This window comes from Phacochoerus africanus, chromosome 16 (assembly GCF_016906955.1).
Source record: "Phacochoerus africanus isolate WHEZ1 chromosome 16, ROS_Pafr_v1, whole genome shotgun sequence".
In the NCBI taxonomy this organism is placed as follows: Eukaryota; Metazoa; Chordata; class Mammalia; order Artiodactyla; family Suidae; genus Phacochoerus; species Phacochoerus africanus.
Window position 1 is genome coordinate 42475954 of NC_062559.1, and position 12277 is coordinate 42488230.

Consider the following 12277-nt stretch of genomic DNA (forward strand, 5'->3'; position numbering starts at 1 on the left):
TATCATTTAAATTCCTCCTAGAGAAGATAATAGCTGTTCTCAGCAGCACAAACAGGGACAGAAGGGGTGGGGGAGGAGGCCCCAGGAGCATGGGTTTGAGACGATCCCCTTCTTCGCCACCCTAGGCCTCAGGAAAACCAGGGGACTAGCCCTTCTAACCATCAGGGTATCATAAGAGCATCCGCAGTTGTGCCTCTGGAGTCCAGCTTCCATCCATGCGCGTGTCTCGCCGTTCCCCTCCTCCTTCCTCGGGAGGGAGCTGCCTTCCTCCCCAGGCAGCCCCCACTTTCCCCAGGGAGCCACCTCCCGATTTGGCCTTGATGCTCCAGCTCATCTGTCACCTGTCACAGGAAGCTGGCCGTTTTCTCTCCTTCTCTATACTCCCAGGCCACTAATTCCTTTCTAGTATGCCACTCTTCCTTTTTCAGTTATTTACCCTATTTTTATTTTATTGTATTTTATTTACTTGCCCGTGTCATGGACTACTTCCGGGTGAGGAGGTTCTGTGACTTGTCTCCATACCCTCCTCCGGAGACATTGGCTAAATTGTTCAATGAAAATGTTACCATTATGAGAATCCTGATCCTAGACCTGCTGGCCAGTAAATGCATTTTCCTTTTCTCCTCAAAAAATCTTTTAAAAGATTTTGAAAAGTAAGACATGCTTTTTTGGGGGGAAAAAAAAAATGAGACACTGAAGTCTGGAAAGTAGGAAGTGAAAGTACCTCCCCCTTCATGTTTTCTAAATCTTTTTTTTTTTTTTCCCCTAGCATTTGAGTGTAAGTTCAAATAAATATCCCTTTTTCTTATACAATAGAATAGCATTTAGCAAGTGGCTTTTAAAAAATATCTGAATCATATACTGCACACATGTCCCCTGCCCCTCATGTCAGGGTCTCCATCTCAACGCTGTCGGTCTTTTGGTCCAAATAGTTCTTGTTTTGTTGAGAGGCTCTTCTGTGCATTATAAGATGCTCAGCAGAATTCCTGGCCTCCACCCATTAGATATCAATGGGGTCCCCCAGCTGTGGCAAGAGAAATTGTCTCCAGGCCTTGGCAAGTGTCCCGGTTGAGAACCACAGCTCTAGGTGGGTAATGATAGTGTCAATCCAGCATCTTCGAAACACTGGCTGTACCTCACGCATTGTTCCCAACCGTTTCCGTCTATCAACTCATTCTCGCTACCAACCTGTGAGGTCTGTACCATTACTCTTCACACTCATTGGTGCAAAACTCAGGCCTAGAGCAGCTCAATCCCCTGCTACCGTCACACTGCTAGTAAGCCATTCCCAGCCAGCATGTGTGTCTCAGAGCATCTTAAGCGCCATGCTCTTCTGCCCCTTTCTTCTTCCTGCCTCATTCTCTGTAAGGGCCGCACGGCGCCCCCTGGATGTCCACTCACAGTTTATTTTGCCGGTTGCCCCTATTGATGCCAAAGTATGTTTACATCTTACATTATGACCAAAAAGCCTGCAGTCAATGCTGTGTGTATAGGTCCGTTGTGTGTAATGTGTTTGCACACTGGAGGGTCAATTTCTAGAAGTCTAATCATTGGCTCAAAATGTAACACATTTAAAATTTGCCTAGACACTCCCAAATTGCCCTTCAAGGAGTGATTTTTTTAAAATGTTCTTTCTATTCCATTCTCCTTCTTCATTTATTCTTTCACCCATGGGCATGGCAGGGTCCAATCCTGATTACAACCAGGAGCTTCTAGCCCTCTATGCTTAATCCGACCACGTCTGGATTTTAAGAACAGTAGAGAGACTTCCTGGACGTTCAGAACTTGGGTCCTGCATAACTGGCCTCAGAGCAACGTGATGAGCACATTTGAACATGCAGTCGGTGGGCTTTTCCACATCTTCATCCAGCTGCCTCAGTAACATGCCGTCCAGTATTCAGGGGCCGTCCAGTATTCAGGGGATCCTAGGGGCTGGATGGGGACCCGAGAAGCAGGCGTTGGCCCCTCGCTTTCTGTGAGCCCCTGTCTTGAGATCTGAGGACTCAGCAAGGATGAGGAGGGAGGTATGGGCTCCCCCTCCCTCGGCAGCAGGGCTAGGAAGTAGGAGCTTGGGTGAAGGGTAGGCACTAGAATTGAACCACCGTTTGTGTTCTGTGGGGCTCAGAGGCTGGGCTTGGAGCCTGGATTTTCAGCAAGTGAGCCGGAGACGCCTGGGCTGGGATCCCCCTTCTGTGAACTCGGTCAAGAGCCTGTGCCTGGTGGGGCTGTTCTGACACTTCCTTTCTTTTCTAGGCTCACCCAAAATGAGCTCGATGACGAAGTGGCAGAGAGCTTAGCAGAGATGCTGAAAGTCAACCAGACGTTGAAACACTTATGGTAATCCAGATTTCAATACTGTGCTTTTTTTAAAAAACGGTTTTTGAGAAAGAATTCATATACCATCCAAGTTACTCTTTTGAAGTGCACGATTCAGTGGGTTTTAGCATATTCATAAGGCTGCGCAACCGTCACCACTATCTAATTCTAGAACAGTTTTGCCAACCCACCCCCCTACCCCCCAAAGAAAACATGCCTGAGTTAAGCACTCGCTCCCATCCTTCTCCTCCCTTCATCCCTGGCACCTAAAGTCTGCTCCCAGTCTCTGTGGATTTACCTCTTCTGGGCACTTCATCGAAACGCAATCATACGATGTGTGACCTTTGGTCTGTGTTCTTTCACTTGCATAAGTTTTCAAGATTTGCCTCTATTGTGGCATGTATCAGTACTCCATTGTTTCTTATGGCTGAATGGTATCCCATCGAATGGGTCGCCCTCCTTGTGTTTGTCCATCGGTTGGCGGACATTTGGGTTCTTTCGACTTTATGACTATTTTGAATGATACTGCTGTGAACATTCATGCACCTGTTTGTGTGTGAACACCTTTTCGTTTCTCTAGGGTATATACTTAGGAATAGAATCACTGGGTTACGTGGTCTCTCTGTGTTTAAGTGCCAAACTTTGTCCAGCGTGGTTGCACTGCTTACATGCCCACCAGTCATGTAGGAGGGTCCCCATTTTCTCCACATCCTCATCAGCACTTGTTACGGTCCATCGTTTTGGGTCATGCCATCCTAGTGGGTGTGAAGTGTGCTTCATCGTGAGTTTGGTTTGCTTTTCCCTGACCACTAACGATGTCGGGTTTCACGAGCATCTTGGTCATTTGTGTATCTTCTCTGGAGAATTGTCTCCACATCTTTTGTGCATTTGTAAATCTGGTGATGTGCCTTTTTTTGTTTTTCCTTTTGGCCTCAGAAGTTCCCAGGCCCAGGATCCAACCTGTGCCACAGAAGCAACCCGAACCATTGCAGTGACCGTGCCAGATCCTTAACCTGCCGTGCCACAGGGGAACTCCAGGGTTATGTGCCTTTTTATTGTTGAGTTGTTAGTGTTCTTTATATATTCTGTGTACTGGTCATTTACTAGGTACACAATTTGCAAATACTTCCTCTCTTTCTGTGAGATTTTTCACTTTCTTGAGAGTGAGCTTTTGAAGCCCCAATTTTTAAAATTTTGATGAAGTCCAATTTATCGTTTTTTTTTTTTTTATTTCTTTAGTTGCTTGTGCTTTAGGTATCTTACTAAGAGATCATTGCCTAACCTGAGGTCACAAAGATTTCCTTTAAGCGCTGTAGTTTCACTCTTACGTTAAGGTCTTGGATCCATTTGGGGTTGAGTCCTGCATATGGCACAGGTGTGGAGGTCTAGCTTCATTTCATTGCACGTAGGGATCCAGGGGTCCAGCACCACTTGTTGAAAAGATGCTTTCCCCTTTGAAAGTCCCTGGCACTTTTGTCAAAAATCACTTGACCACAAATGTCTGAGTTTATTTCTGGATTTTCTGTTCTAGGTCATTGAGCCACGTGTTTATCCTTAGGCCAGGATGACACTGCCCTGATCACTGTAACTGGGTGATGAGCTTTGAAATCAGGAAGTGGGAGTCTTCCCACTTTGTTCTTCTTTCTCAATATTGTTTTGGCTATTCTGGGTCCCTTGAATTTCCATATGAATTTTGGATTAGCAGGTCAGCTTCAGTTAAAAAAAATCCAGAGTATGCTATGTTTCTACGTTTACATTTGGTTGGTTTATTTTTGTTTGTTTGTTTAGTTATTTTGCTTTTTTGAGGGTTTTTTTGTTTTGTTTTTTGTTTTTTAGGGCCGTGCTTGTGGCATATGAAAGTTCCCCGGCTAGGGGTCGAATCGGAGCTACAGGTGCCAGCCTACACCACAGCCGTAGCAGTGAAGGATCTGAGCCACATCTGTGACCTACACCACAGTTCATGGCAATGCTGGATCCCCGACCCACTGAGCGAGGCTAGGGATCAAACCTGCATCTTCATGGATTGTAGTTGGATTTGTTTCCCTGCACCATAACAGGAACTCCACATCTGGTGGGTTTTTTCCCCTTTTCTTTATGGCCTATAGCCTTATTTTATGCCCTTCCCCAGGTATCAGGCCAGCCCCTCCAGGGAGAACAGAGCTAGAACAGGGTTAGAGAACAAGCCTTAGCTCTTTGTGCGTGCACAGACCACGCTGGCCGTGGTGAAGCTGGCCCCACTGGGCATGTGTGCCTGAGCTCTGGCAAGCTTTTTACTTCTCCTCCCACCGAGCCTTGGCTACAGGCAGGTCACCCACCCCCAGAACGGTGTAAGCGGTGCCAGTATTCACCACCGTGGAAGAGGTGATTGGAAAACAGAGGTTAACTGAATGCAGAACGCTGTGCTCACTTCTGGGTTCTAGTTTTGCTCCTTTTTTGCAAAAATGTCCACGTTGCATTGCGGTCGTGCTTACCAGAAGGTCATCACCTCTGCCACTGAGCCCAGGGTGCCAGCCTTTCTTTGGGAGGCGTGGCGGGGATCCCTGGGCCATGGCAGCAGCACTGCCACCTAGTCCTGGGTGCTCAGGTGACAGGAGCTCCCTTCCTCTGGGCAGAGGCTGTGAGAATGGCTTCGCATACATCCTCCTAGTGGAACCTCACATCCCGGGGATAGGGAGTTCTCTCGTAGTTATTCCCATTTTATAGATCCGGCTACTGAAGCACAGATAGCTGATTTCTTCAAGGACCTATAGCTGAGAAGCGAAGAACGGGTCATGCATGTGAGGGGAACTTTTAATCACTATGAGATAGCGCATTTCTGTAATCCCATCAGTCACCATAACATGGCCCTTTATCCTGCTGGTAGGGCTGCCTTCTTGGATCAGAGCCTAGAATTTCTAAGGGTCAAGTTCAGCAGCAGCTTTATTCTACACATAGCAGGGGCTGAGGAGTGAGCCTGTGATGAAGCTTAGACACATCGCTGCCTTGCGCTGCAGGTGTTTCCTGGGTGAGTTGGAAGCATAGCTTCCCAGGAGAGCATTTCAGGAGTTGCCCCAACTTCCCAGCTCTGTCTGCAACCTTTGCTTCCTTGGGATGACTGCTCCCCAGCAGAATGGGGTGCTTTTCACTGGGACCCACGAGTAGCAGCCGACCTGTTTCTCCTCCCTCCCTCTCGAATGGTGGAGAGGACATGGGACCATCTTGGAAACCTGTGTTTCCCCCAAAGAAGAGAATGGCCAGCTCTTTAAATACTATTTAACTTTAAACATTGCCTTGCCCCCTCCCCCCCCAAAAAAAGGAGTTCCCATTGTGGCTCAGCGGTAATGCACCCGATTAGTATTCTTGAGGACTCTGGTTTGATCCCTGGCCCCGCTCAGTGGGTTAAGGATCTGGTGTTGCCGTGAGCTGTGGTGTAGGTCACAGACGTGATTCCAATCTGGTGTTGCCGTGAGCTGTGGTGTAGGCCAGCAGCTGGAGCTCTGATCTGAGCCCCTAGCCTGGGAACTGCCATTTGCCACAGGTGTGGCCCTAAAAAAGCAAAAACAAAACAAACTGCCTTTCTTTAGCTACCTGGAAGTGGACATCAGACTGCCTGTTCCCCACATGAACCGAGTTTTTGTTCAGACTGGTGGTCTCCAAACCATTTCGACTGGGTATCCCCGTGATGAAAAACATCAAGCACACACGTGTGTGTGTGTTCATGTATTAAACTACCTGCATGTGAATGTATAGATACCTTATACTCAGTCCCAAATAGACAGGAAAATTAATCATTGTAAAGTATGACCTTGGTTCTCATGGGCCTGATCTAGATAAGCCAGATTAAAGGTCACAGGGACTCGGTTCTTCCTCTGCCCCTGTCTGTCCATCACACCCTTCCGAAGCAGGAGCGAAGCAGGAGGATTTAATCCAGTATTATTTTGATACAAGAGATATGTTCTTCTTTCAGGCTTATCCAGAACCAGATCACAGCCAGGGGGACTGCCCGGCTGGCGGATGCCTTACAGAAGAACACTGGCATAATGGAGATTTGGTAAGACCAACGCACTGCTTGTTGCAGTAATACTAGTAACGACGACTGGTGACTCAGCACCACGGGCTGTGTGCCACACACACTGGAGGGCAGTCTCGCTTTACTTCTCATCTTCTCAACCCTCTGTGAAGGAGGTAGTATCATCTCTGTTTCACAGATGTGGAAACTGAGGCCCAGACCAAGGTCACACCGAAGAGGAGAGGCTGGAATTCAGCCCACACTCTGCCTCCATAGTGGGGGCTCCCCTCCCCAGCCCCCCATCCTGCCTGCAGTCCTGGGCTGCATGGGGGCAAATGGACCAGGAGAGGGCTTCCCCCTGAAAGTGAATCTCCCCGAGACCCAAGAATGCCTGATGGCCGTGTTGGCCCAGAGTTTGAAGCTCCTTCTTTTGCTTCTCTGGGCTTCCAGGCTGGATTTGGGCAGAGGGTGGTCTTTTCTGACTTCCGGTTTCTGCTCTGAGGACTCGCTTTTGCTGGCAGAGGAAAGCAGGCCGTCGGCCTGACTGCAGAGTTGAGCCTCAGTCCATTTCTTGCACCTCCCACAGGACACATACGGCCCCGAGGTGGGACTGGGCTTGTCGTATAAGTGGTGGCCGGACATCCCATCAGCAACAGTTAAGTGCTAGGGAAACAGCAGTTAACTGGACAGAAAGGGCCCTGATTGCTTCTGAGTACTGGTATAACTGAGCTGAGAACGGGGGGGGGGGGGGGGGGGGCTCCATGTCCCTGAACCTAGACCCTCAAGCACTCTGGTATTTGCTGTCTAACCTGGGCCTGGCCTGAGACAGCCCAGCACAGGGTGAGGCTCAGACCTGCGTGGAGAACCTGCCAGGGGCGGGGCTGGGTTCCCCTTGGGGACAGAGACCACAGGAGTTCCTGCTTCCACCGTGGTCCCTGAGGTCTCCAGATCAGCCTCACGGTGAGCCAAACCCTGAGCTCAGGGAGTAGTTACTCGTTAACGGCAGTACTTAAATTCTTTATGACTGGGGAGAATTTCACAGCCAAAACAAATAAATCAAGGTCCAGCTAGCTCCCTGACCTCAGCTCCTAGAGCAGTGGTTTTTAAGCTTGAGTTCCCATTGTGGCTCAGGGGTAATGAACCTGACTAGCATCCATGAGGATGTGGCTTCAATCCCTGGCCTCACTCAGTGGGTCAGAGGATCTGGCATTGCCGTGAGCTGTGGTGTAGGTCTCAGATGAGGCTCGGATCTGGTGTTGCTGTGGCATAGGTCAGCAGCCTCAGCTCCTCCGAGTCAGCCCCTAGCCTGGGAACTTTCATTTGCCGTGGGTGTGGCCCTAAAAAATAAACAAAAACCTTTGCTTTGGAACTTGTTAGTGAAGCATCAGATCAGTTTGGTGGGTTGCAACCAGCACTATTTAAAAAATGAAATGGAGCAGATGAATGCTCTATGCATAGTATGATATTATTTCATAATCTTGTTTCAGATGTGGGTATGTGCATATGCACAGAGGCTGCTTCACAATGTAAAATGCTGTTCTTATTTGGGGTCACAGTCAAACACTGTCCCAGAGAGGAGAGCCCAGCTCCAGCCAGCTCAGTGGAGGGGCTGCCTCTGTCTTTCACGGGCAGCAGGCAGACGGGGGCGAAGAGGGAGACAGGCCAGGCTGCAGAATAGCTTTGGAACCCAGCTGACTTTGTTCTCAGCGGCTGGTTAGAATGTTTGTGAGGATAGGCAGCTGCTTGAATTCTGTCCAGCTTGAAAATGGGCCTTGCTCCCCCCTGCCACTCTCCCCACCCCCAAGGCCCACTGTTCCCACGCAAGGAACTGTTCTTGAAGGACCAGGTGTCTAGCTTCAAGGCAGGCTGTGCAGAGGCTGAAGGAGGTACGGTTGTGTCAGGAGGAGTCAGAGAAGAGGGCAAGACGGGAGGGCTCGAGGGCTGGCCCAGGAGCATCTCCACTTCAGTCCCTGGCTCGTCGCGGGGATGTGACTCCATGGGACCAGGGCTGGGGATGAGGGAGCATCTCTGTCTGGAGCCACCACTGGCACAGATGACCTTGGACCATCTCCCCGGACTCATCATCTGTCCTGCCATTTTTCTGCCTCATCCCTGTCCAAAAAGAACTTGAAGTTAGAAGACCCGCAGTGAGTTCTGCCTTCAAAGACAGAAATGGAAGCGTTCAATGACCTGACATTGCAATTGATAGCATTTATTACACTCCATGGTAATGGCTTTCTGGGAGCTCCTTGACGGTCGGGCCTGTGTCATGGTCACTGCTGAGTCCCTATGACTCGGCACTGAGCTTCAGTGCTTCATTTGTGAGACAACAAAGTGCTTGGGTGCCAGACGGTGTGTTGGCACCAAGAATCCAGTGGGAACAGAATCGACCTGTTCTCACGGGTTTATCATCTAGTGAGGGAGATAAACAGTCAAGGAAAACATTATTCAAGTAGTTATTTAATTCCAGTCATGACGCGTGCTGGAAAGGGGGACGCTTTTTCATCTAGGTTGCCCATCTCCACTTCACTTAGTTGTTCTGGGGATTTGTCTTGTTCTTTCGTCTGGAGCATATGTCTCTGCCGTTGCATTGGGTCTGGCTTTCTGTGTTTGCGGTCTCCTTTCTGCAGGTTGCAGGGGTGTGGCCCCCTTGCTTCTGGTGTCTGCCCCCTGGTGGATGAAGTGGATCCGGGGGCTCCTGTAGGCTTCATGGTGGGAGGGATGGTGCTGGCCCACTGGTGGGTGGAGCTGGGTCCTGTACCTCTGGTGTGCAGGGCCGTGTCAAGGGGTGTGATTAGAGGCGGCTGTGTGCCTAGGAGGACTTAAGGCAGCCTGTCTGCGGAGGCGTAGGGCTGTGTTCCTACCCTATTGGTTGCTGGGCCTGCGGATTCTCAGCCCTGGAGGCTCCTGGGTGGGGCCCGGATTTTCCAAAATGGCAGCCTCCAGGGGAGCTCATGCTGATGCCCTGGAGCCTCTGCCTCCAGTGTTCTGCTCCCACAGTGAGCCACAGCTCCCTGAGCCCTGCCTCCCTAGGAGACCCTCCAAGACCTGCAGGGAGGTCTGGCCCAGATTCTCATGAAGTCCCCCCTTTAACCTGGCACCTAGTGCACATGGAAGCTTGCATGTGCCTTCCAAGAGGGGATTCTCTGTTTCCCCCAGTCCTGTGGGGCTCCTGCCCTCAAGTCTGGCTGGCCTTGTCAGGCTGGGGACCCTGACATGGGGTTCACGACGCTCACTCCTGGGGGACAGTCTCTGTGATATGGTTATTTTCCAGTGTATAGATTGCCAACCCACTGGGTATGGGATTTGCTTATATCATGAAAGCACCCCTCCTACCGTCTTGTTGTGGCTTCTTTGCCTTTAGGTGTATTTTTTTTTTTTTTTTTGTAGTTTCCAGTCTTTTTTGCTTACGGTTATTTAATAGTTGTGATTTTGGTGTTTTCATGAGAGGAGGTGAGCTCAAGTCCTACTCTGCCATCCTGTCTCTAATCCTAGAAAGGGGAAAGCTAAGAAGGGAACCTAGTATAGAAGAGGTTTCAGGAAAGGTCTCTCTAAGGAAGTGGCTTTTAAACTGAGTCAGGGAGGATGAATAGGAGTTGGTCAGCTGAGATGGGAGGGAAAGTGTTCCAGGTAGGGGGAACAGCATGTGCAAAGGCTCTGAGGCAGGAAAGAACATGATTCCCTTGAAAAACAGTAAGAAACTACTGTGCCCTGTGGTTCAGACAGAGTGGAAGAGGGAGCACCAGGAGGTGGAGGACATGGGAAAGACTAGACCATAAAAGGTCTGTGGGTCATGTTATGTATTTTGGTCTTTGTCCTAAAAGCAAGGGAAAGTCATTGAAGGGTTTGAAGCAAAGAGGAACGTGGTTAGATTTACATTATAAAAAGGCCACTGTGCCGCCTCTAGGCATAGTCCTTAGAACGTTGCAGTGAGCTAGAGAAAAGATGATGGGTGCTCAGACCAGGATGGGGGTGGTGAACATACAGCCAGGTTCCAGGGAGCCAGTCTAGAGATGTTTAGGAAGTAAAATGGAACTTCGTGATAGAATATGAAGATGAGGAAAAAGGAATCAGGGCTGACCCCCCCAGGTTACTAACTTGCACAACTGCATGAAGAGTGGTACCATTTATCAAGCTAGGCAACCCTGGGGAGATGTGGCAACTTGAAGTGCCTAGGGGACATCCAAGTGAGGATGCCAAGCAGTTAAGAGGCTCTACAGTAGAGAGGTGTGGCCCAGGTCGCTGACATATGGATGAGGTCAAGGATAGATGAAGTTGCCTGGGAAAGAGGGCTGAGCCCTAAGCCAGGAAGAACTTTATGATTTAGAGGTCACATGGAGGAGAATATAAAAAGGCAACCTGAGAGGGAGTGGCCAGATGTAGGAAAGAAATCAGCATAGTATCTTGCCATGGGTAGGTAGTATTTCAAGGAGGAGGGAGAGGGCAAGATAACCAAATGCCTGTGAAGTTCAAGAAAGACAAGTTCTGAAATATCACTTAAAGTCAGGTTTATAGAGACTGCGGGTGACTTTAGTGAGACCCAGTCCATAGTGTTATAGTAACCAGAAAGGATTAACATTCACAGTAAAGAAGTCATCAAGATGGCGGAGTAAGAGGGTGTGGCACTCACTCCCCACTACAGATACATCAAAAATACATCTACATGTGGAACAGGTCTCATGGAAAACTAACTGGAAACTGGCAGGAGAACTATACAACAAAGGCTGCAAGAAAGATGCTCATGTAATAGGGTAGGATGGGGGGAAAAAAGCATTGAGTTGGGACCTGTGCCCCTAGGAGGGGTCTAAGAGGAAAAGCAAGAGCACATAGGTGGACACCACCCCAGGGGTTGCTACCATTACCAAGAGCCATGTGTCCAGGCATTGCCCATTGCCACCAGTTCCCTGGGACCATGCATGGCTATGCACCTGCACACCCACTAACAAGGGGATAATGGCCTGCGCACACTGAGGGAAGAGACAGCAAGTATCCAAACCAAAAGCAGCCCTCTTGCCAAAAAAACAGTAAACTCACACAAGCTACCCAGGGGCACTCCTGCATATAAATAGTGTTACAAGACTATGGTAGATAATTGTTTCTCCTAAACTCACAAAGTAAGAGGAATGAAGAAGCAGGGAATCCATTCCCAGTTAAAAGAACAGGAGAATTCCCCTGAAGGAGCAAACAATGAAACAGACTTCTCCTGTCTAACAGACACTGCGTTCAAAAAGGAGGTAATGAACATGCTGAATGAATTCAGAAGAGCTAGCAGCAGTAATGCAGATTACTGTAAAAATGAACTAGAAGCTTATAAGGATAAGCCAGGAAATTTTAGAAAGTTCCTTTTCTGAGTTGAAAGCTGAGCTAAAAGCAATGAATAGTAAAATGAATAATGCAGAGGAACAAATCAGTGACCTGGAAGATAGAATAATGGAGCTCACCCAATCAGGACAGCAGACAGCCTGCCAAATTTAAAAAAATGAAAGCAATATAAGAGACCTACAGGATAATATAAAGCATGCCAATCTATACATAATAGGGATCCCAGAAGGAGAAGAAAAGGAAAAGGGTATTGAAAATGTATTTGAAGAAATTATGGATGAAAATTTCAAATCTAAAGAAAACATATTGAGATACAGGAGGCACAGAGGGTCCCCAACAAAATGAACCCAAAGAGACCTTCACCAAGACACAGTATAGTAAAAATGGCAAAAGTTAACAAGAAGAGGATTCTAATGGCAGTAAGAGGAAAAAAAAAAAAAACTAATTACAAGGGAACCCACATAAATCTTAAATCTATCAGCTAATTTCTCCACAGAAATCATACAGGTCAGAAGAGAGGCAAGATATACTAAAAATTCTGAAAGAGAAGGTTAAGGCTCCTGCATTTTTGCCACTAGGTCTCTGGTCACTGCTGTAGGTACAGGTTTGATCCCTGGCCTGGGAACTTCCACATGCTATGGTTGTGACAAA

The 12277-nt window shown here is 48.5% G+C and overlaps 1 protein-coding gene across 6 annotated transcripts in view; it reads left to right on the top strand.

The window, feature by feature from the left end:
* NOD1 (nucleotide binding oligomerization domain containing 1) overlaps positions 1 to 12277 on the top strand; it is a 76841-nt gene that overhangs the window by 54700 nt on the left and 9864 nt on the right. For all 6 annotated transcript variants that reach the window (XR_007132585.1, XR_007132586.1, XR_007132584.1 and 3 more), the window contains exons 12-13: positions 2254 to 2337; positions 6263 to 6346. Coding sequence is in view for 3 of the 6 variants with exons in the window: in XM_047763101.1 (XP_047619057.1) it covers positions 2254 to 2337; positions 6263 to 6346 (168 nt within the window). In the remaining 3 variants the exon portion in view is untranslated. The remainder of the gene's footprint in view (positions 1 to 2253; positions 2338 to 6262; positions 6347 to 12277) is intronic.